This window comes from Calypte anna, chromosome 1, assembly GCF_003957555.1.
Source record: "Calypte anna isolate BGI_N300 chromosome 1, bCalAnn1_v1.p, whole genome shotgun sequence".
Taxonomy (NCBI): Eukaryota; Metazoa; Chordata; class Aves; order Apodiformes; family Trochilidae; genus Calypte; species Calypte anna.
Genome location: NC_044244.1, coordinates 187,367,847 through 187,392,017, shown reverse-complemented (window position 1 = coordinate 187,392,017; position 24,171 = coordinate 187,367,847). Strand labels below are relative to the sequence as shown.

The window sequence follows — 24,171 nt, the reverse complement described above, 5'->3', positions numbered from 1 at the left end:
GCATCCCGCTCCGCACTTCCCCCTCAGGGGCCCCTCAGGGGCGGCCCCGCCTTCTCCCTCGCTCGCGGCAGGGGTAGCCCCGCCCCTCGCCGCTCTGTCCCCGCCCCCTCCCGGCACCCGTAGTGGGGCGGGGGTCGCGCGCGGCGGTCGGAGGTCGCAGCAAGATGGCGGGCGTGCCGGCGGTGCGGATCAGCATCGAGTCGGCGTGCGAGAAGCAGGTGCAGGAGGTGGGGCTGGATGGCAGCGAGACCTACCTGCAGCCCCTCTCCATGTCCCAGAACCTGGCGCGCTTGGCGCAGCGCATCGACTTCAGCCAGGGCTCCGGCTCCGAGGAGGACGAGCCGGGTTCGGCGGGACGCCCCTGGGCCGAGCCGGCTGAGGCGGAGGATGAGGAAGGTGAGGGGCGGCGGGCCCGGGGTTCCCTGGCAGGCGGCCCGCGGCTGGGCCCAGGGCCTGGGCTCTCTCTCCGGGCTGGGGCTCAGGGAGGGCTGCCGAGCTGTGGGGGTGCCCGGCCCGCAGCCCCGCGGGCGCCTGGGCCTGGCTTGGCGTTCCCCGTGGTTCTCCCTGGACCGGGTCGGGAGGTTCGCGACCGAATTACGGTGATCCGAACGTGTGATGGTTTACTTCATGCCGTTATGATTTCTTTGTGGTTTAAGAGTGAGCCTTACACCGTATCTTTTTATAACCCTTTGTTTTCCCTTCTTTTGTTTTATTTTTAGGGGTGGTGAAGTTTCAGCCATCCCTGTGGCCTTGGGATTCAGTGAGGAACAACTTAAGAAGCGCCTTGACTGAGATGTGTGTTCTGTACGATGTCCTTAGTATTGTCAAGGATAAGAAGTTCATGACTCTGGATCCAGTTGTGCAGGATCCCCTTCCTCCAAAACAGGTGTGTTGTACCTCACTGTATAGGTTTTATGGCTTGATACCAAAGACTTTGTCTCACTGGGATTTTTCATGTGTGGTACATGCAGAATTTAATCAAATGTTCCCTGCAGTGTGCTGGTACAGTGCTTTATAAGCCAAGGGAAGGCAGAGAGTGGGGACTGAGCCTGATTTCAAAGGCCTCTGCTGAAGCTCCAGGTCAAAATGCTGCTTGTGGCTATGTGATATTGTCATGAAAGTTACTCTAAATAATTTTCAGAACATCCAGCAAGACTAAGTTATCAGTCACTGTTAATTAGTTCCACTAATAATGATTTTGAAAAATTAAGATACAAGAAGTTTTTCTCTGTATTTGTTATAGAATCCTCAGTTCCTGCAGCTTATTTCAAAAAAGAAGTCATTGGCTGGAGCAGCTCAAATCCTGTTGAAAGGTGCAGAAAGATTATCCAAATCAGTGGCAGAAAACCAGGAAAATAAGAGACAAAGAGATTTCAACTCTGAGCTGCTAAGACTGAGACAACATTGGAAGCTGAGAAAAGTGGGAGACAAAATTCTTGGTGATCTGAGCTACAGAAGTGCAGGTAATCAGTAGGGTATTTTGGGTTTCTCAATAATAGGTCTTTATTAGGAGAATCCCAGGGAAGTAGTGGATTCTCCATCCCTGGAGAAATTTAAAAAGAGACTGGATGTGGCACTCAGTGCCATGGTCTAGCAACCGCAACGGTGGTTCAAGGGTTGGACTCGATGATCTCTGAGGTCCCTTCCAACCCAGCCAATTCTATGATTCTATATTTTACAACTACTTTTTTTTTTTGTCACTGGAAAACCGATGGAATATATATAATAACAAGTAATATCAGGTAATAAAATATTATTCTAATTATGAGATGAAAGAAGGAAACTTGTTTTATTATCAGGGAAAATATCCCACCATCTTCTACCTAGAAGGTGATTTTAAAAGTTGGCAGTGTAGGAGTATAGCCAAAATTCCTTTACAGAAGCAATTCTTCACTGACAGTGAAGTTGACCAGTTGACAGGTAGGCCTAGTAAATCTTTGTCTTTTATTCACATTTGGTCTGCAAAAGATGGAGGAGCATCTTGCATTTTTCTCTGAGTGGGTTTTTAGTACCTATTTATTGCTAAGATGAAATGCTACTGAGAATGTGGGTTGTTTCATGGATTACAGTGAGAGAGGGTAACCAGCCCAGCGTGCTAGAGCCAGTTATGGAGTGAAAGAGTGAAAACAGAACCTCACCAAACTTAAGAGTTAGTACAAAGTTGGAATCTGAACGGGATATGTTGGGCTTTAGTTGTAGTCTTTGTCAAATTTAGGGTAATTAAGCTGGTGTTCACAAAGAAGCTTTAGATGTAACCCAGGATGTACATCTTTTTAGATGATTTGTTTTAACTAGATGCAGCTAGGACAGATGTGGGCATCTGCCTGTATCAGTCCCACCTGACTGACTGACTGGCTGTGTGATTTTCACAGACTGAAGGCTGTCAGAGTTTTCAGACTGCAAGCTGAACATCATCAGAATTCCTTTACATCAGTTGGGGTGTTGCACCTTAATCTGTTTGCTTGGACATCTTCTGGCAGTTAATTTTTTTGTCACCTTTTAACCAAATAACCTTTTGTTTCCTTCCCTGGTTGTGCTGACACCATTTTGAAACATTGTTGGTTTTCTCCTTTAACTATTAAATACTACTTGTTAATTTCCTGTAAAATATTGCAAGTCACATGCTGGAGAACTGAGCTGCTGATGTGCTGAAATGAGCTTCCTAATGTTACTGGTTTTTTTAATAAATTAATTAAGAAAATTGAGTTAAGTGCAACTGTGGATGTTTGGGCACTTAGAAATCCATATTCTTCCAAAATGGAGATACAGGCTTCATTATCTGCAGATGCCTTACTGTATGTGTGGGTTTGTCCTTCTTTTCTTAGGTTCCCTTTTTCTTCATCATGGCACATTTGAGGTGATAAAGAACACTGACATTGACTTGGATAAAAAGATACCTGAAGATTACTGTCCTTTGGATGTTCAAATTCCAAGTGATTTAGAAGGATCAGCCTATATAAAGGTCTGCCAGAGAAAATTTAAGAGCTTGGAGGATTTTTTTGTTATTTGTAAGCTTGCAACAAAGAACAAATATTAAATAATGTTCTCTCTTGCCTAGGTTTCTATTCAGAAGCAAGCTCCAGACATTGGTGACCTGGGGACAGTAAATCTCTTTAAAAGACCCATGCCAAAATCAAAACCAGGTACAGCCAGTTGTATGTTGTTCTCTGTGCACATTCTCTAGAAATGAGTTTGCATCTGATGTCCATGTGGAAATTCTGGCTTGAAAGACAAGTGAACAAGAATATGCTTATTGAACCTTACATTTTATGTGTAAGGGTAGTTTGGGCTTTGGGAAGATGATGATTTTAAAGTGTGCTTCTACAGTTTTACATGTGTTTACTCAATTTCTGAAATAAAATTACTAGGATTATATTTTAGGTATTCTGGAGCACCTTTTGTTGGTCATTAAGAGCTTGAGCTTATAACCAAAAGCAAAACGAGGGTATTGTGGCTCAGCTGGACTAAAGGTCTGTTAAGTCTTAACTTTGCCCCAAATGCATAATTCATTTCTGTGGCTCAAATGTTTTCTCAGAATCTGAAAATTTCCTTGCAGAGTCTGCAGTAACTCCAGTAGCAACCTGGCAAATAGCTGCTTGATTCATTTGCTATGTGACAGTTCCTGAAGGAATAAATCTTTGAGATCAGAAAGTCATCTGTAATCTTTAGGATTATGAAGAACTGGCAGATTTTTATTTATTTATTTTATGAAGCTTGTGCTGTCCTGAGCATAGACAGGATGTTGTATTAAGTTTCACATGGTATTCAGGTTACAGTATAGAGTAGTGCACTTGCTCAGACCAGAGTCTTCCAAGAATTTTGGGCCTATCAATCCTGTGAAAGCATGTACATCAATTTAACATTATTTGGTGGTTTGTAGGGGGTATTTAGTAAAGGTAGGGGTATGTTGGAAGTAAATTGCAACTTAAGAGGCAGGTGGTGTAAGCAGAGTTCACAAAAGGCCTGGTAACCTAACAGGTAGTTCCTGATGGGTGGTGCACTTCACAAAACACACACACGTATATATATATATATATATATATATATATATATAAGCAATTAAGATGCAGTAGTCTTGAAGTGCTTGCTTAACTGCAGTAGAGTCCTCAGAATACTCAGTTTTGGTAGAAGATGCCAACTAGTCATAGCTACTGCACAGTATGTGGTATCTGAAGCTGCCTTTTTAGCTTCTCTCTACTCTTTCCTTTTGCAAGAAGAGTTTCCTTTTACTTTTCCTTTTATATTTTTCAGGTTCTCCTCACTGGCAGACGAAGTTAGAGACTGCACAGAACGTTCTTTTATGTAAAGAAATTTTTGCCCAGCTGTCACGAGAAGCTGTTCAAATAAAATCACAAATTCCTCACATTGTTGTGAAAAATCAGATCATCTCCCAGCCTTTCCCAGGTAGGAAACTTTTTAAGACTTCTTTATCCACAGTTACTTGTTTAAATATGAACTGAAACGTCTGAGTAAAAAAAAAAAATAGTAATTTGGTTTTCAAAGGTTGTGGAAAGCAAAAGTTCCCAGAATTTGATTCTTGCTTGCTAGTCTTAGAAAAATGCAGCTAGTGCACTTTAGTTTTTAATTTGATAATGTTTGAATGTGTGGATTTGGGGTTTTTTTTCTTTGTGGTAGTGTTTTGGGGTTTTTTTTCAGTAGCACTTAAAGCTGTCGACTGTAATGCCATGTGTACATTACACTGTGGACTGTGCATAAGTCATTGCTTCTGGATTGCATGTGGGTGAAATATAAGACTGGAGGTGGTGGGGTCTAAAGCAGAATGGAGGCTTAGGCTCTTCAGTGAGGATAATCAAACAGTGTGAAGATGGCTCAGTGTTGAATCCTTTGTTCTTACAAGGAGTACACAACTGTGTATGTGTGTATATATTGTGAAGAGTGTGTTTCTGGATTGCTTAAAATTTACATGATAGTAAATCTCTTGAGAATGAATGGGGTCCTGGGGACTCTTTTTGTGTGGGATTGAGTCTTAGAAATTGGTGTGAAATGTACCTAATAATCTGTCAGCTGGCAAGCCTTAAATACCTTTGGTGCTGTGCTCTCCAGCACTGTACTTTGATTTTTCTGTGATATCGTGAATATTGGTTGTAAATCTGCTGACTGTATAACATGAAAAAAAAGCAGTTCTCAGTATCCTGCTTGAAAATGGTCAGTGTCCTAATCTCTTTTTTTGTTATCTGCTTCATTACCAGGTTTGCAGCTGTCTATTTCTCTGTGTCACTCTTCTAACGACAAAAAATCACAGAAGTCTGCTTCTGAAAAGCAGAATGCAGAGGATCATCTCTATGTTCTGGAGCACAATTTGCACCAGCTGATCAGAGAGGTAATGCACTTAGGGTCAGGCACCCCGGGTAAGTCCCGGGGTTTTTCTTCAGACGTCTCTGTAGTGTGCGGTAGTGTTGTAACAAGAGAGTGCCACTAGGGGCCGGTCACTTTCTCTCCATTTGCGTGAGGCGACTTTCCTTTCCTTCTGGGATGTAGGGGTGGATAACTGGGGAGCTGTTTACCAAACAGTGCCGGTGGTTCTTAACCTCGGGCTTGGCTGCTCACTTCAGAAAAGCCGCGCAGAGTTTTTCAGCACAGCTCACAGGTCCTTCTCTTTCCTTTATGTCTAATGAGTGCTTGTCAAGTACTTGAAGTTAGTGTCTGTCCAGACCATACTCCCATAAAGAAGGAACAATTAATTACCATAATAACTTTGTTTCTTTTGAGTTCTGCTTCTCTGCTTCAGTGTTTCAGATTTTAGTATAATCTACCCGAAGGACATTTGGGAGAAGGTTGAGGATGCATCTGTTCAGGAATGGAGCACAATTTTGCATGTCTTAGCAGCTAAGAAAGCATGTTCTAGAGAGTGTTCATGCACTTGTAGCATGGCTCTGCAGGTCATGCAGTCATGTGGAATAGCACAGGGTTTTAAACTCTGGAACAGGTTTCATGGCTCACTGTCTAGCTCTGCAATGAATTTCCTTCCTTGGCTTTGAATAGTGTGCTAAATCTTTTTGTACCTCAACATTTGTCTCCAGATTGTTTCCTTTGGTTTTGTTTGACAGTTCTCTTTGTTTCTAGAGATGTATACAAGGCAGACTTAGTAGGAGCTACTGCCATATTAACAAATTCTTGTTTCCTATGACCTTTCTTTAGAAATTGCTTTCCATAAGGTTTGAAAGACCTGTATAAGCAGGGGAAGCAAAGTATGAGTGTACAGCTGACTTTAGGTGCTCTCAAGTATGTAGAGTAAAAAAGATGACATTTTTGAAAGTATTTACACTTTAAAAAATGATGTAGAGCAGCATATTGTAGTGCACATACTGTTTCTTACACGTACTTTATTTGGTCACTTTTATGACTTCTGTTGCTTGTTGCAGTGTCACAAGCAAACCCTGAGCTCAACAGTGATGCCACATCCAGCTAGTGCACCTTTTGGCCATAAGAGAATGAGACTTGCAGGACCCCAGGCTTTTGATAAAAATGATATCAGCTCTTTACAGTCAAATGAAGGACTTCTGGAAAAGATAATAAAGCAAGCAAAACATATCTTTTTGAGACGCAGGTACGTCACAGACTGCTCTTGTTTGAGTTAAAGTAAGATGTACAATCGTGTGGAATGCAATTGAATCTTTTCTTAATGTTATTAAAAGTAGCTACTTCTTCCTTCACTGTTAATATAGTCTTTAATGTTATGTGCTAAGAAATAGTAATGTATGGTGAAATACAACCAAACAACACTTACCTAGAAAAAAAATATTTAAAAATATTTGAAATCTATGACAGTTATGATGTTGGCTGCTGACAACTGTCCCTATTTTTCTTAAACTGCATAGATCTTTTTTTAGTATTTTTGCTGTGCTGTAGCTGATATTAATACCATTTCAGTACTGCTGCACAATGCATATGAAATGTACAGAGTAAACAAGTGTGTTTCTTAGCACCAGAATGGCACTGAAATACTTTGATCCACATGATTCTGTTAAACTTGCCCTTTTTGTGTGTCAAAACCAAACCAACCAACCAACCAAAAAAACCCCAAACCAAAACCCCAGATCAATAACCTACCATTTCCTTTAAACAAGAGAACAGCCCAAACTCTCTAGAATGTTGTGCATGGAATATCTCTTTATATTCTAGAACTGCTCGAACCATTGACAGTCTGGCCAGTCGGATTGAGGATCCTCAGATTCAGGCCCACTGGTCCAATATAAATGATGTTTATGAATCCAGTGTTAAAGTTCTAATAACTTCTCAAGGATACGAACAGATATGCAAGTAAGTACGAAAACATTGTATTTTTCTAGTTCTAGAAACATGCAACAATTGCAGAGTACATTCAAGTTGTGGTTTACAGTTTGTATTATCAGACAAGTAGGAGCCTGTTATTTGTGTGCAAGTGTTTGTTTTTCTGATTTATGGGGGTTGATTTATTCTGATTTAGCTACCTTAAGATATTTTTTGACTCAATTTACAATTTAATGAAGAAACTTTGTAAGCAGTTACCTAGCATGGCTTCCTTTAGGAGAAGGAATTGAAGGTGAAAGTGGCCCTTTAAGAGGGAGTTTACTTTGCATAGAGAGAGCTGAATATAAAGTATCTTAGTATGTGCTGGATTCTAAATTTCCAGTCTGGTTATGGAGAGCCACTCAGTGCTCAGTCATAGCTGGGCTGTGTGAGCACTTAAATGTGGAACTCCTGTAATTCATGAGTAATGCACATTGTCATTGAAAGAAGAGATTTTGTGTTCCACAACTGAATGTCTGCATGCTGACTGGCAGTGAATTAACCAGTGCCTTGACAGGGGATGGAAGTTTTTTTTTTTATGTTTTGAACATCTTCTCTGGCTGTGTCTACAGAGCAGGCTGTGGTTGCTGGTGCAAATTACAGTCTCAGTTCCAGAGGACACATGCTGCCCAAGTCTTGGCTTTAGCATAGATCAACACAGTGCACAACATTTTCCCAGCATTTCTGGAAGGAAATATGGGCACAGTGGCAGGAAGGGGGCTTTGAGACACCTGAGGAGGTTCCTTGACACAAATAAGCAGTGGACCAGGTCTGGGAACATGCCACAAAATTTGTCCCCTGCAGTATAGAGGAATCTGTTGTGAGTGATGATGAAACTAAAATGTTTGGAGTTGCTGTCAGATTCTGTAGGCTGTCCTCATCTTGGAGTTCTCAGTGAGTGGGAGGAATTGTGTGTTCATAGTTTCCTTTTTTCTTAAGTGTTGTGGTACATTGTGAATAAAGACACATCTTGTCTTCAAAGATCCATTCAGCTACAGCTGAACATTGGAGTTGAACAGATCAGAGTTGTACATAGAGATGGAAGAGTTATTACATTGTCTCATCAAGAGCAAGAACTGCAGGATTTCCTTTTATCTCAGGTAAACTCATATATGTTACTTTTCCCTTTCTTGTAGTGTTTGGGAAGCAGAACTTAGAATCTCACCTTTATGTAGAAATGTTAGAAAACTTCAAATAAAGATAGAACAGGAAGGCAAATCACTGAACTTTTAATGTAGGGACTTTAGGAACTGTTAGTAAAATACAATAACAGGTTTTATTGAGGTCAGTAGTAATAATAATTTTTCTTGAAATACATTTCTTTATGCTACTCATTATGGGAGGACTAAGATTTTAGCTTCAGAACAAGTCAGAGTCATAGCAGACAGTAAAGTATTCAGTATATGAAATTTACTATAACCAAGTCCCATCTAACCTAGAGATATTGATGAGCTCACATGTACTGTCATTTCAACATTTCTTTTTTAATGTTCACTTTGCCTCAGCTGTTACTGAATCAGGTGATATTGGAAGTGAATTGTATTTTCTTAATTGCCTAGAGCAAGCTGCTGGTTTTATTCAGAAGTGACAGTCCTCCTACTATGCATTATAAATAGTCAGAGCACAGGTCTTTAATAGCAGTGGTTGATGGTGACACAGAAAACAAGTTGAGACAGATTGTGCTGAGGATATTGTTCACAGAGAACTGCTGAACAGTTAGAGATTATTCCTTGTTGCAAGTATGAGGTCTTGATACAGAAAAACATTAGCATTTGAACTTTAAAGCTGTTAAAGCTCAGTGTGTACACTTGAGCATTAGTGGAGATAATAACGTATTTTGAAAACCTCAACTTCTTTTTCTGAGCTTGTTGTGATACTCTCACAGATTTTATGTATTTCACAGCAGAGGTCTCATTTAAAAAATGGTAATTTCAAAATCTTGTTTGTATCTCTTGAATTAGTTCTTGAAACTTAAATGTTCTTGTAAATTGAAAGTAACAATTAGATTAATTTTTCATAGGTGTATGGGCTTATGCATTTTATTTCATGGCATAGTGTGCTTAATACAGTGGTCTTCTCTGCAAAGGAACTACTCTTAATGCCAATAACTCAACGCTGTAATACCACTTGTATAGCATATATGTTAAAAAAATAGTTCCTCTGAAACTAGAGAACTTATAGGACAGTTACTTTTATAAACAACTACTACAGAGCAGAAGGAAAATTTTGGTAAAACCAGTATGGAGTTCTTTCTGTGGTGTGTAATTGTTGAAGAGAAGATGAACCTCTTGTTATCTTTCAGATGTCACAGCACCAAGTACACGCAGTTCAGCAGCTTGCAAAAGTTATGGGATGGCATGTGCTGAGTTTCAGTAATCATGTTGGCCTGGGGCCAGTGGAGAGCATTGGCAATGCATCAGCAATAACTGTAGCATCACCAAATGGAGACTATGCCATTTCAGGTAGTGTTTTCTGTTGCAAATATACGGAAAAATCTTAAAATTCTTAACAAAATTCTACAGGCTTTGTAAGTCTTTTTCTGAGTTTCTGGACTTTATAATGTCAACTTACAGCAAAATATTCTAGAAACGGTCTCTTTCTTGTATGGAATTGACACCTAAATAGAATAATAGAATGATTTGCCCACTAAGCCACTTAATATAGACCTGATTTAATTTACACAGGCTTGAAAATATTTCCTAGAGTTAGCATAGAAAAAATAAGATTACAGAAACTTAGCAAGATCCTGTGAGAAGGGAACAAGGCAGCCAGCAGCAACTCTGAACTAAAGGAGAAAAGAGTTTGGTCTCTTCATGAATCTTCTTGTATTGAAGATGGGCTCCAAGAGAGCTGGTTGATTATTTGTTTCAAGAATCACCTTTCAGGCTCTAGAATCCTCATTTGTATGTTCAGAAATTTGTTTAAAGGTGTTAGAAGATCTGTGTGGGTAAACAGGGAGCTCATGACTAAACTCGTGACCTAAAAAGGAAGCTGCCAGAGAATTAAAAGCAGGAGCAGTTGACCTATCAGGAAGACAGACAGACTGTCCAGGCATGGATTGGTGAGGGCAGGAGAACTAAAGCCCACCTGTCTGAAGTTCAATCTGATGAGGGATGTACATAAAGGACAATAATGAGAGCTTGAATAGGTACATCAGCAGCAAAAGGAAGACCAGGGAAAACTGGGGTCTGCTGTTAAATGGGGAGGACCTGGTGACAAAGGACATGGAGAAGACCAAGGCACTCAGTACCTTCTTTGCTTTGGTCTTCAGGCTGGGATGAAGGAATCCCATGTCCCTGAGGGTACTGGAGCAAGGCAGACTTAGCCTGAGTAGTGGTGGATCATGTTGGAAAATGTTTGAACAAACATGGGACCAAGTGGGATGCGTGAGTCCTGTAAGATGACTCAGTTACCTTTGATAGGTTGTGGTGATCAGGAAGGGTCCTGAGTACTCTATGCAGATGTTGCAACCTGTAATCAAGAGGGAGAATCTAGGTAGCTACAGTCTGGTCAGCTTCACTGTGATTTCTGGGAAGATAAGGCAAAAAAAACAGTGTCAGAAGTAGTTACCAAACATAAAGAAGGCAATGGGAAATGGTCAGTATTGATTTCTGAAGGAGCAATTATGTTCAATCAGCCTGGTATTCATTTCTTTGTAGAAGGAAAGCTTTGGTAGGTGAGGCAAAAGCAAAGTGTTATCTCCTGAACTGCTCATTTAAAAACCAAACAAGCACACACCACCACTACCCCCAGTGTCAAAACACAAAAATCCACCTGAACCAATAGAGTATCACCAGCCCTCCACCAATCTTGAAGAATTCTGAAAGAGCAAGAACTATCCTGAGTGACTTCATTCTTGTGCATTTGAGATAAATCCAGTAGAAACAATATTTTCTGACCACATTTTTAAACATAATCGTGGGGAATAAATCCAAAAATAAGGAAAAAAAACCTTTGTCTTCCCTGGCATCATTAGGAAAAAAGAAATGCATTTCTAAGATGTACATCTGGGGATTGTTGTCAGATGTTTGTCTGGTTTGCTTTAACCAAGAACATGCAGTGCTGAAGCAACAAAATCATAAAGAACTGGAAGATGAGAGAGAAAATCCAAAGATAAAAACTCTTTTTCTGAAAAGAGTAAGATAATTTCCCTTGTTCACTTTCAGTATGTTGGAATTGAATAGGTGTACTGAATGTGAGGAAGGATATTTTGTATGAGGAGCTCCTAGAGTGTAAAATAAACTTCTCTGTTCATTACAGTACGGAATGGTCCAGAAAGTGGCAGCAAAGTTATGGTTCAGTTTCCACGGAGCCAGTGCAAGGATCTCCCCAAGGGTGATGTTCTGCAGGACAACAAGTGGAATCACCTGAGAGGGCCTTTCAAGGAAGTGCAGTGGAATAAAATGGAAGGGCGTAACTTTGTGTATAAAATGGAACTGCTCATGGCTGCCCTAACTCCATGCTGATGAACTGGCAGCCTCCTCATGGGTACTTTGAGCAATCCCTGCTGTGAATGAGCACTGCTCCTGCAGCAAAGGGAAGTGGAACCTATGGGGCAATACAAGAAAGCAAAACCAAATTTATTTCCTGTACAGATATATTCATTGTAGTGTTTGTAATAAAACTTTTTCATTGACACAAAATACAGCTTTTCAAGAATGTTACTTTCAGCTGTATCTTTAGATTGCTCTACCTAGAGTAATGTAACTGAATAATTAATGTATTTTCCTTTTATAAAATTGAATTCAGAAGTCCTCTGCTACACAGAAAGTGTCTGCTCAGTCATTCCCTTTCCCCTCCTGCTCCTACTTTTTCTCTAGATCTTTACAATCAAAATTGGAAGAATTGAATTGTGCTATTGTAAAGCCTTTTCAGTGGCTATTGTGGGAGCTAATGGGCTCGCTCGGTAAATGGGACATTAAAGGAGAAGCAGAGCTTTCTTGTCAAGAGTTAAGGCTAAAGAAAACAGAATCCAGAAAGAGTCTTTGCTGTGTGATATTTTTGAGTTGGAGTTTGTACATCAATGTGGCTTCTGGGTGACATTTCTTTTTGAGAGATGCATTTGCTGAGTGACTTGGATTAATGTTGTGAAGTCACAGCTTGTGGCAAACCTCTCTCTTGATCACTATGGATGAGCCTGCGTGGTGTCAGATGCTTTGCTGTGCTCACCTGTTTTTTGCAAGCATGTAGAGGAGAGGGCCTCACTCTGCTTACACAATTCTGACCATTAGAGTTTATGGGTGACTTGTGTAAATTCATGTCTAGATAAAAGCATTTTATCTCATTTTTTACTTTATTTTTATTTTACTCATACAGTAGACCTAGGATTTGCCCATGTGCTCTTGTGTTGCTTTTTTTTAATATCCTCCTGAAGATCATCTCTTTTGAGTTCTTTTAAAAAATGTTCTTTGTTGTTGTTGTAATGGTAGCCTTCTCAAAGCTTTTAGTAAGGCATTGCACAAAGCTTGTTTTATTTTTTTGGCAATTAATTGCTGAAGGTCTTTTTGGAACCTGTGTGGATGAACTGGTTCAGACCTATGTCCATATTATATGCTATGAGGTCTGTGTATATATTTGTGTATATATATGAGAACTTATTGCACATATAACATGTTTGCAATGAACACCATAATTCTATGGTGGCAGTTGTTATTTTGCTGTATTTGCAATAAAGAATAGTGGTAGAAAATGTATATTAAGCAACTGCTTTTGTCAAGCTGCTGCCCAGTGTGTATCCAGAGCAGCTATTGAACTTGGTGCTGCTGTTTGCCCATGTAGAACACCTTCTGTTATTTCAGTTCCTTCAAGTATTTGCTCCTGTGCAGCTGAACTATGAGAAAGGTTCCTTTCAGGTTCTGAAGAGTTACTCAAGACTTATGAAAATGAAAAAATACTACTGAAAAGTAGTTTCTTGATCTTGAAAGATGGGTGTATCTTAAGCAACCCGTGCAGCCAGGTCCCCTGGTGCTTGCCCGGCAGACGTTTCAGTTGCAGGCAGAGGGGTTTTGTTCCTTGGAGCACAGTTCGGCTGTTGGGGAAACAGTTCAGAAATATACAGACTGTGAGCAATCCTGACTTAGGCCACATTGGGTTAATGGTTATTGAGGCCTAGTTAGAGGCTTTCTGAAAATGAGCTAATGGGAAAGAGATAACTTAATTGGCAACAGAGGAGGAAAATAATTATGTGAGAAGAATGGTTCCATAAGAATGGAATGTGTAATTGGAATACAAAGCCACCTGCATGATATGATGGTGTAAACAAGACTTCTCTATATAAGTGAGTGCAAGTTGTTAAACGATTTCATATGATCATATTGATGTGCACATGGAATCAATCCTTAAGCCTCCGCAGACTGTTTTCCCACATTCAGCCAACAGCCTGATGCTTCTGTTCGTGCATCTGATTATATGAAGCTGTTTTGATCCTTGGTAACACGATAGATCTTATACTAATAATTAAAAGATAAGAACATCACTGTTCGTTAAATTTACAGGACTGTGTGCGTTTCTTTTTCTTCAAAGTAATTAGATGAAAGAGTTACTTTGTTACCAAGTAATAGGCTCAGTGTGGAACTGTTCGGGTCTCCTAGTAACAGCATTTGTTTTCTTCTTAAAACAAACAATGGATGCTCGAGGACTTGTCCTGTGTGCTGACCTGCGAAGCACTGCACAGTAGCAGTGAATACATAGGTCAAGGCCTTCAGGCTTAGTTCGGTTTTGCTTGTTTTTTTGTTTTTTTGTTTTTTCACCAAGCCTGGAAAGTGTCTTTTAGTGCTGAATATTTAGGGATTCCTAATTTTAATGGAAAGCAAACTGCTTCTAGCAGTGGAACAGTCTCAGCGTTCTTGGTAGTGCATCTTTGAACATGAATGCATTATGGATGGTTAAGATCCCCTGTAACTGATTGTCAAAGCAGCCGTGTGAGTTTGGACATTTCTACAATTAAAATTTCTATATGAAATGCCTTAATTCCTTTGATCCCTTGGAATAGTCTAAATATTAAATTTGCTGGTGTTCTGCATGGGGTTTACAACTAGACTAAGAGTAGCTATTGCAAAACTTCTATCTTGTGTAAGACATAAGTCAGGCAGCTCCAGAGTACTAAGAAAGTGCTACAGGCAGCTCAGCCTTATGTTTTGTATATCAAATATTACTGACCTAACTAATGCATACAGATAAACATCCATTTCACAGAATGTGAATATTTTATAAGTGACTCTACCTATGTAAAGCAAGCATGTTAAATCCAGGGTAAAATTTATGGGTGAAGCATTGTTTACATGGAACACAGCACACAGGCTGCCTGCTATGTGTCCTGCTGAGTATTATTTGAATCCCCATTGTCCATCCAGGATATTACTGCCTCAAAGTGAGGTTGGCATCAGTGTCAGGAGCCAAGGATGGGTGCCTGAAGTTGCTGTATCTTAGCCAAGCTGAGAGAGGTAGAACAACTGTGCTAGTTGGAATCTTCCAGCTGCTGCTATAGTGCCTCTTAAATTGATTATTTTTAAATGGTCATTTCCTAGTTTCACTCCAGCTTTCAACTATTGTAGTTTAAAAGTGTGGTACCAACAGCTACAGCAATGCCTTCCAATGGTCACTCATGGCTGTCTGCACCCTCTGACTTTTCCTTTGACAATTGCAGCATTCAGGTCAATGTTAGCAGGTAATGTGTCGTGTAAACTGTGCTTTTTCTCCTTTCTAAATAAGTCTGACAAAACACCTGCTCTGTGTTCGGCTCAGCCTAATGCACAGCTGTATGTATTTAAGGATTTGAAAAAATATTGTGGAACAGTTAAACAGAAAAAAATTAATTATGTTTTCCATATTCCATACAGATACTTCACAAAAATATTTCAAGCTTGGTGATTAAAACGGAGACGCTAAACTTGTGTGTCAAAACTTAATCACTTAATCACTTAATCACATGGAAGGTTGGTAATACATATTTAAAATGAAGAATTAGAGCAAACATACTTTGCCAGGCTGTGCTGTAGCTGGGGCTATTTTTTGTTTTTAGTCTCTCACCTGTTTTTAACCTCTTCTAGATGCAAAGGACAAAGCAATGAGCTGAATCTGGTAGCTGAGTGAGTGAGTGGCCCTTTGCACTACAAAGGGCCAGTTCAAGCAGGGGATGGCTTTTTAGAAGTACTGTGTACAGGGTACTTTGGAAAGCCTGTTTGCATTACCATGCACTTGGTGAGAAATTCTTGTTTTTTCTGAATCTAATCTCTCATAGTTCTGCACCTGAGCATCACAATCCCTGACCAGAGAGGAAGCTCTTGTCAGCCTGTCCTGTAAAATCCTAGTGCAAACAAATGTGCAATAGGAGCAGTTCAGCTCCAGCAGCAATGTGGTAATCTGCAGACACAGATTACTCCATGGTGTCTTACATATTAAAAGTTTATTTGACACTGCAAAATTCTCTACAAAACCAAAGCAGGGCAAGTTGAAGCCTGGCCAGTTTAATGCTTTCTCACAAACAAGAGCAAATGTTACTTGACCCCAGAGCTCTGCAGGTAGAGGAGTGTGATATGCAGATTCCAGAAAACACCAATTACTTCAGGTTTTCTTACAACATAGGAAAGCAAAGGTGGCTTCTCAACAAGAGCAATTTCAGAACCGTATGTAAATACTAAATTTCAAAGTAAGGCTGTTTGAATTTTTTTCCAAATTTTTTTTCCTCCAGAAAGCTGTGCTAAGCTCAAAAAGGCCTTGACGTCTTCCACCACGAAACTTAGTTTTTCTGCCCCCTGGTATGATATTGTCAGTACTTTGTCTGACCCCTCTAATCATTACAGACAGCGTCCTCTTCAGTGCCTGTGTGTAGTTCCTTGTTTAACAACCTTTCCCAATAATGTCATAAATTATGTGTTAATATCCTGGGGTGGTACAAACAACAGGAAATGTAAATGGGGAACCTTTGACCAGCTCTGCGTTGTTTGAAAGTCACTGTATTGTGAAGAATTGCAGTTTGTCTTCAGAGCTCCAGGAAATTCCTTATACCTATGAAGTAGCAACATAGGCACAATAAACTGGACTGAATCCTTGCAATAATTTTTAAAATGTAATACTGTAATAATACATTAAATTTATTATGTTTAAGGATGCTAATGGGTGCTCTGTCTGTAACAGGAGACTTTCTGTAGCCAAAATGCAGATGTCCTTCAAGACCATGATAATTTCCTTTATGGGTTGATCTTAGAGCTTTGGGTTTTGTTTTGTTTTTTAAGAGTGGTAGAGGCTGTAGATTTTATTAATTGTCACAAAAATGTATTTGTGCTCAGCATGAAAGTGCATTCTTTTTTACTTGGACCTTGGCTAGCAAAGTCAAAATCTTAACAGGTCAAGACAGCTCCATCAGACATTGCTGCTTTTATGCCTACCAAGATTTGCAAGTCAGGATGTTCCTACAGTAGTCAAAAACATTTTACCTTTCAGGCTTCTTCTCGCTTCCCTTGCCAGTGCTTTCTCCTGAGGTAGAATTGTTATTTTTGTGTACGACACAGTCCTTGGCTAACACTCAATGTTTTCCAATTCAATCTCTTCAGTTGTACTTGCTGCAAACAAAAGGATATTATTATTGATTGGCAAATGGACTAGAAGGCCAGTGTTCCAAAATTAACAACACTGTGTCAAGAGCGGAGACATTCTGAACTTCTTAATATTAGCTCAAGCTTACTCATCTACAATTAGGTTTTAAATACATCTTTTCAAAATACTTAACTGCATAAAGTCCCTCACAATCTTCAAAGTGCTACTGGTTTCTTCCAGTGTGGGACCAATGGCACTGAAAACTGAAGTCTGTAGTGCCAGTCCTCACACCTCTCTTTGTGACTTTTTATAGGAGGGTTCTTCTAAGGTGGAACTGAGGAAAAAGTTAGGTCCCTGCTTTGGACCAGGTTCTAGGAGATGACAGAGCAAGTCTCCAGAACTGTGGTTTCCCTGAAGTCTTCCTAACAAGTGTATTTGAATCAGACTGCGTGGAACTCTGGCTCTGTAGGAAGATTGGCTTTAAGTGGAGGAAGGAGAGGCTTTATCTAAACAAAAACCTGTCTGTTCTGGCATGATAGGAAAATTTCAGTATCTACAGATGCTTATGAGTGGTATGTACAGTGTGAAAACAGCAGCAGCCCTTAGAGCTCTAGGTGAGCAGCAGAAAGGAAGAGAAAGCTCAAGCCAAATTCATCTCTTCTTTTATCAGGTTATGCAGTGTTGACACAAAGTCTGAGCCATGAGGCTTAGGAGTATCTGTGTTGGTCTGGTACATCTGATACTCAGGCTGCTTGATGTAATGTAGCAGTTTAAGCAGCCTTTGTATGAGAAGACAGGCAGACCTTTTACCTACGTGGCAAGAAAGCACTGATGGATCTGCATTTACAACGAAGGGAGGTGAATGCCTGACATGTTTTGAAGGGGTAAAAGAAACCTTCTGTTCCAAGGATGTGCCCACAGCTTGAGCCCAGGCCCGTAGCAAGGCACCTTGTCCTGCTGCCCAGGCTCTGTGTCCCTGTCTGTGGCTTGGAAGTATCTTCTTGAGTATGTGAGTGTTCCCTTCAGTGCAGCCCCTGACCTCCTTTTCCTGTGTGTCATAGGCATGCTTTAGGAGTCTGCTTTTGATATTAGGCAGTGTTCACTGAAATCCACAAGAAGATCAAACATGAGGACAGGTGAAAGGGAGGTTTAGGTAGATAAGGAGGTGCAGTCCTCCATGAAGTGAGCCACTCTCATTGAATATTTTTGAATATCTGAGTATTTTCCCTTAGGAGATACTCTTCTGGTACAGACATTGTGAGTGTTGCTGATGCTCTTGACTTTGTCTTAAGCCCTCTGATGGGGGGTTATTGTGGCTCAGGCCTTTTCTCCTGTTTTGCAGTTAGCAAACTTGGGAAGCAATTTGTGACTTTACATAAGATTCGCAATCTTATGTAAAATATGTAAGGTAAATGTCCTTACACACAATCCTTTTGGATCATTTTTCAGCTAAGCACCTATCACTCATATATAGTGAAGAATTGAGTCGGATAGCTGAAATGATCCCTTCCAGTCTTGTTTCTTAGTGTTTCTGCTTAGCACCTTTATGGCTCAAATCACCAGTGAATTTTAGGCTCAAAACTCAGACTTTAAAACTCTATACCTTGACTGCATTCTCAGAGGGATACCTGTTAGTTGGTGTGTCACCTTCTTCTGGACTAGATTAAGAGATTTATTACACAGCCACATGAAGCAGATCAAAATGGCAGATAGTGCAGCCAGAAATGCAAAGAGAACTGCTACAAAATGTAGATCTTCATAGATAATCTCTGCAGGGAGGAGAGAAAAAAAAATACTATAAAACTGATTGTGAGCAGATTAATGTTTAAACACAGGGTAAAGCTAATACCTCTCATCCAGTTCATACCATAAACATTGAGTATGATGGTACCATAGGTGTTGGTTCCATACTCCTCTGTCACAGTGATAAAATAGTAGCCAGCATCTCTCATGCCCACGTTCCGAAGCTGTATCGAGCCGTTTTCAAAAGTAGTCACTCTGTCCTTGTAGACTGTGGATATGTTGACGTAATTCCCACTTTTCCACTCCACAATTTTGGTGGTGCCCCAGCTCGACACATGCTTCCACTCGATGGTGGCGATGCCCCCACCAGAGTATTCAACAGAGAGCAAGATGGTTTGTGCCACTGTTGCATTGATGTTGGGCTGTGGTACCACTAATGAAACTCCTCGAGGAGCTGAAAGAGAAAGGAGGGTGATGACTCTGGAGGTGATGCTGCACAATCTGTCCAGGGCTGGATGGGACCTCTGGGGCATGATTCATCCTGTCTATCTCAGTGGTCTGCTTTAAGAGAGAATGTATTATGCTTTGCCATTTCTTTTTCTTTCTGCTGCCCACAAAAGGAACATACCTACTTAAATTAAACCCTAAATATATATTTTTTAATGAGTGATAGTCAGGAGAAACATTTCCACCATACAGGACAAGTAACCACGAGAGGGTTTGGAAGTCTTTTGAGTAAGGGAGTGTAACATTTTCTGAAAAACCGAAGCAATGCTTTTGTATTTATCAGTACTGGCTTTTCTTCAAAACTGTGCATTTAAATGGAAATTTTAATCACCATGGCCAAGATAGCCTATTAATTAAATACCATCCCTCAAAAGCAAGAACTGTAGCAGACTTAATATGTAAAGACCTGGCAAAGACTTCATCATGTTTTCAGGATGTATAATCAATGTTTGAGACAGCTTTGGAAAAGGCAGCCAGTTATATGCCAGTGCAGACAACTCACATGTAATCAAAGGTACCCAGTTCCATGCAAAGTCAGGAGCCTCATGTTCCTGATTATTTCCAGGCAAAAATGCACATGAAGGAGTATTTAATTCTCACCTAGTTCCTACTTATGTGATTGCAGAGCTATTCCTAACACTGTGAAACTGAACTGACCAGTTAGTTTAATGTGTAACTGCAATAATTTCTGCTTGCGTGGGGATATTTCTGCAGGAAAATTTGGATCAACACCAAACATCCAATTATCAGCTGGCATACTTGGGTTTTTTTAATAATTTGTAGCATATTTGAGACACTTGGCTAGAGATTGAAATCCTGTTATCTCCCACAAAAATCAGATCAGACAAAAGGCAGATAAAGCACAGAGTAAGCCTCATTGCTGAATGCCTTTTCCTGGTTTGGCTTGGAGCAGCTCACTCGCTTTCCTCCCATACTGTGGGAACAGTCTGACTACAAAAGCAGAACTCAAAAAATAATTCTGTGTTGCAAATGTTTGTAACCCACTGGGGAGGGAAGATGAGCCCCTCAGCTATGCTGAAATAGTGCAAAGCGGGAACCCTGGAGATGGTCCTGGAGGTTCTGCAGTGTCTTGAGGGAAAAGAATGGTCAAAAAAGATGAAGGGGGAAAAAACCTCCAATGAAAATAAATTATTTTTTAAAAATACTGTTTAAAAAATAAGAACCCCCCCTGGTCAGCAAAATCTCAGAGCAACCACAAATGGAGAGAGATTGGTAATTTGATTACAAGCCAAATTAATTTTGTTAGGGATCTGTAGCAGACATCAGACACTTTGCAGTTCAAGATAGGGAAGGAAAGCTGGGGAAGCCACTTTATTCCCAGGTCCTCACCTATATGACCTGACAAGATGGGATCTAGATGTTTTCCAGGATAACACTCCTGGAATTCCCTTTGCATTCTTGTTATGCTTCTGCTGCCAGGTCCCATTGGAGGCACACCATGCTTTCTGGGTAGCCCTGCACATCCTCCACTAAGCTGTGATCTCCTGTTCACCCTGTGTGCAGGAGAGACTGCCCAGAGCTGTGAAAAAGGGGTTTGTGCAGCCAGAGAAACAGAAGAGACGGGAACCTCTGGTAATCGCTGCAAATTGTTTTAATTGTTTTCTGTTCCATGTGTGTATTTAAAGGCCTTTTGCTCAGCTTCTGACTAGACAGGGGCTGAGTATCTCGCCCTGGTGACCCTTTTATGTTTTGACAAAGGCATGGCTTTGTTTTGAATTTGTGATTACAAGGTAAATGCAAAAACAAAAACCTAAACAACATAATCCTTCCATCAAACTTGTTCTATCCCTCCCAGCAAACGAACCCAAAAAAGGCAATTCGAAAATATTTTCAATACAGAGTCCTCCTAGATCACCTGAACTGATCTAGTGCAAACAGAGCTCCCATCAGCCTTGAAAGCAAACATCACACCCACCCGCAGCACCCTTCACAAGGTCCCTGCACTCTGCTGGTTGCCAAACCAGACCCTTCACATACACCCAGGAGAAGAGGGTACCGGCGAGTTTGCTGTCCCTGGCTCACTGCTGCACTCCAAAGTATTTTTCCTGGACGGGAGTCAAAAGCTGGGAATGTGGCTCTGTGTACCTGACCGGGTCATAGCAACCCCCCGGGGCTGCAGCGTGCTGGGGAATGGGTGGGAAAGGGCTTGAAGTGAGAGCCCTCCACTAGCAGCTCTAAAATGGGGGACAGGTCTAAAATGGGGGGACAGGTCTAAAACGGGGGAACAGGTCTACGATGGAGCTCTTGAACTCCCAGGGCGGTTCCTCCACCCTTCGATGTCCTGTTTGTGCTCATCTCGATGACGAAGGAGACGGCCGTGACCTGTCCACACCAAAACCACCTTTGACATAGCCCACCCCAGCTCCCACTCAGTGAGGACTCCCCGGCTCCCTGCCTGCTGCCCTGTCCCCGCTCGCCCCCCGTGAGATGCTGGGTTGAAGCCCCCCTGCCCTCTTCCCCGCCGCCTTTCCCAGCTTGTCCCCTTTGGGCTGGTTACTCAGTTTTGGGGTTTTTTCCGTTGCCGGCATGGCAGAGGGGAAGGGCGGCTGCTGGGGCTGGTACCGGGCTGCAGCCCCGGGCTGGCACCTCTCTCCCTCCCGAGCAGTAGGAGCTGTATGGGCCTTCCCAGAGCCTACGAAGAACCTGCCCGAGCGCCTACCCGGCAGCTCTCCTGGTTAAGTCAGGCTGGGAAGAGCTTTGGCCGCTGCCTGGCAGCCCGGGGTCCGGCAGGCCCGGAGCCCCGAGGGGCTGCAGGGCTCTCCGCACCCCCCGCCCAGCTGCCGGGTGCTGGGGCTGAGCCGGGGGTAACGCGGCGAGGAGGAGGAGGAGAGGACCGGGGAAAAGTAGCGGAGAAAGGGACACTTACTCTGCAGAGCCCACCCGGCGGCCAGGCAGAGGGTGACGGTCCCCACGACGATGCAGCGTCCCCGGCAGCCCCGCAGCGGTGTCATCAGAGAGAAGCCGATGCCTCAGGGCTCGCATTGAAGCGTCTGGGCCGGCCAGCACAGCCCGAACCCGGAGGCTGCGCGCCCCAGGCTTCTTCCTCGCTCCTCTCCCTCCTCTCCCTCCCCTTCGTGCCGCTCGATGCCCCCCCCCCCCCCGGCACCCGCCGCTCCGGCCGCCCCCGGGCTCTCCCACACCTCACACCCCGCGATCCTCCGATACGGACTGAAGATGCAATTGGCTGAGAAAGGCAAAGTGCTGCCCGGCCGCCTGCCATCGCCCCAGCCAGGAAATGAGCGGTAATGGGCCGCCGGGGGGGCCGGGAGGGCCGGGCAGCCCTGCCCGCCTGGGCCGCTTCCCCCGAGGAGCGAGCCCGGCCCTGCAGGAGCCCGGCCCTGCAGCGGGACACGCTACCCAGGATGCTTGGTTTGTGGGGTGATCGCTAAGGAAGCACTCACCCGCAAGGGAAATCTCCCTTCGCGTTGTTAAAATTACTTTATTGTCCTGAGGAGTCCGGTGATGCTGCGGGTGAGGTGGCGGTGACTGCGCAGCTCTTTAGTCCCCCACCTCAGATAACCACGCTGGGAAGTGAGCCCGGTTCTCATCCCACCATGCCCAGCGCAAGCTGGGACTCCAGGGTCCATCTTTTGTTCAGGGTGCAATGAAATCTCCAGCTTCCTGACTTCTGGTGCTTCTCTTGAAGCTTCAATAGTCAGATGCAGGGACAGGGGGAGAGAGGTCACTGAAGTCATCCTGCCTGAATACTTGATCTCACGTAGGTTCTGCAGCCTGCTGTGGTGCTGGGGGTTCCTGAAAGCACGGTGTCACTTCATATGCAAAGGCAACCTCCAAAATGCTTCCCTTCCACCCTGTCTCAGCTGCTCCTGTGCTTCACCAAATCCCCTCTGCCTCATCAGGCCAGCATCGTGCTGGGGTGTCCATGATGAAAATGAGATCCCCAGTGGCAAAACTTCTTACTGACCCCATTGCTTCATGGAAGTTTTATTACTCCAAGCATTAAAGAAAGCTTCATGGTAATTTTCCCTTTTAATTTCTTCAAACCTTTGTTCAATTTGTTTTGAGCTTTTGAGCTCTATTTTGGCAGCAAAACATATGGGGCAGATGCTTGTGTAAAATGAATTGAATTTTGAGTAATTTAAAATGCATCACACTGATTGCATTGATTTAATCCACCCCGTTGGAAAGACAGATGTTACTCATGAAATTGCAATCCATGTCTGCAGTATTGGCATTTTGCCTTCGTGGCACAGGTAAAGTGTTCAGTCCTGGGGTAAGAGACAAGTGTTTATTTTCAGCACCAATAATTAACAGCCAAGAGCTTTCAGATTCCTTATTTTTATAGGGGAAGTTGTAAAATGTCTAGAGGTTGCGTTTTTTTATAATATAAACTGCACCTCAAGAAATACCATAACACATTTGACAAAATGCCCAGTATTGAGAAAGCATTTAATCAGATTTTACAGACCCTATATATCTGAAAGCAGGCTGGTTCCTCTTTCCCAGTGAGCCCATTCCACATAATGCTTTTTCCTGCTGTGCTGCAAACATCGCCTCTGGAAGTGAGGAGGCTTCTGTCAAGCAGAAATACTTTGGGCAGGTGAGGTTTCAGGGGCAGAGTCCCTGCTGGCCTCCTGCAGAGGAGCATGGCCATGGTGAGCTGCTCCACAGGGAGTGGTGATGGGGACCCTGGGGACAGCCCCATCAGCACATGGCTGCAGAGCAAGTTGCTTGACTCCACTGAGTACCAATGATAGCTCTACTATTGATTAGCAGCCAATCTAGTCAAATTAAACCTTGGTACCTGGCCCAGTTGAGTTCCCCAGCATCAGTGCTAAGAAACATGAATTTATCAAGCAATACAGTACAGGCTGTCCAACCACATTCAGATGATACAACACTCTGGGTTACAGATGTTTTATCCTCTGATGCTGCTCTTCTGGTTTTATTTTTCTCCGCTTGTCAAACAGCAGTTCTAAGAAACATGGATGTATCAAGCAATACAGTACAGGCTGGAAGAAGCTAGATTTCCTTGTTTCATTACAAAGTGATCTTAAAATATCAGGCTCTTGTAATGATTTACAAGCTTTACAAAAGACAGAGTTCACTGTCCCT

The 24,171-nt window shown here is 42.3% G+C and overlaps 2 protein-coding genes across 2 annotated transcripts; one reads left to right on the top strand and one right to left on the bottom strand.

Moving 5' to 3' along the window:
• The first annotated feature begins 104 nt into the window (after nucleotides 1–104).
• Nucleotides 105–14,255, top strand: MED17 (mediator complex subunit 17). Its single transcript, XM_030468814.1, has 12 exons — nucleotides 105–396; nucleotides 720–886; nucleotides 1,244–1,463; nucleotides 2,826–2,962; nucleotides 3,059–3,143; nucleotides 4,252–4,404; nucleotides 5,211–5,341; nucleotides 6,384–6,568; nucleotides 7,144–7,281; nucleotides 8,273–8,390; nucleotides 9,593–9,752; nucleotides 11,551–14,255. Exons 1-12 carry the CDS (start codon nucleotides 165–167, stop codon nucleotides 11,754–11,756), a joined length of 1,932 nt encoding a protein of 643 aa, XP_030324674.1. The 5' UTR covers nucleotides 105–164; the 3' UTR covers nucleotides 11,757–14,255.
• A 2,551-nt stretch (nucleotides 14,256–16,806) lies between these two features.
• VSTM5 (V-set and transmembrane domain containing 5) lies at nucleotides 16,807–22,128 on the bottom strand. The gene is made up of 4 exons (XM_008500531.2): nucleotides 21,962–22,128; nucleotides 18,692–19,021; nucleotides 18,453–18,593; nucleotides 16,807–16,850 (listed from the first exon to the last, which is right to left on the bottom strand). Exons 1-4 carry the CDS (start codon nucleotides 22,044–22,046, stop codon nucleotides 16,807–16,809), a joined length of 600 nt encoding a protein of 199 aa, XP_008498753.2. The 5' UTR covers nucleotides 22,047–22,128.
• Nucleotides 22,129–24,171: the final 2,043 nt, after the last annotated feature.

Excerpts from the sequence above, each read along its gene's own strand:
- MED17 (XM_030468814.1), top strand. The coding sequence starts at position 165 with ATGGCGGGCGTGCCGGCGGTGCGGATCAGCATCGAGTCGGCGTGCGAG. Across the intron at positions 1,464-2,825 it reads TCTGAGCTACAGAAGTGCAG|GTTCCCTTTTTCTTCATCAT; the intron begins GTAATCAGTAGG and ends TTCTTTTCTTAG. Across the intron at positions 6,569-7,143 it reads CATATCTTTTTGAGACGCAG|AACTGCTCGAACCATTGACA; the intron begins GTACGTCACAGA and ends TTTATATTCTAG.
- VSTM5 (XM_008500531.2), bottom strand. The coding sequence starts at position 22,046 with ATGACACCGCTGCGGGGCTGCCGGGGACGCTGCATCGTCGTGGGGACC. Across the intron at positions 19,022-21,961 it reads CGCCGGGTGGGCTCTGCAGA|CTCCTCGAGGAGTTTCATTA; the intron begins GTAAGTGTCCCT and ends TTTCTCTTTCAG. Across the intron at positions 18,594-18,691 it reads CATCATACTCAATGTTTATG|AGATTATCTATGAAGATCTA; the intron begins GTATGAACTGGA and ends TCCTCCCTGCAG.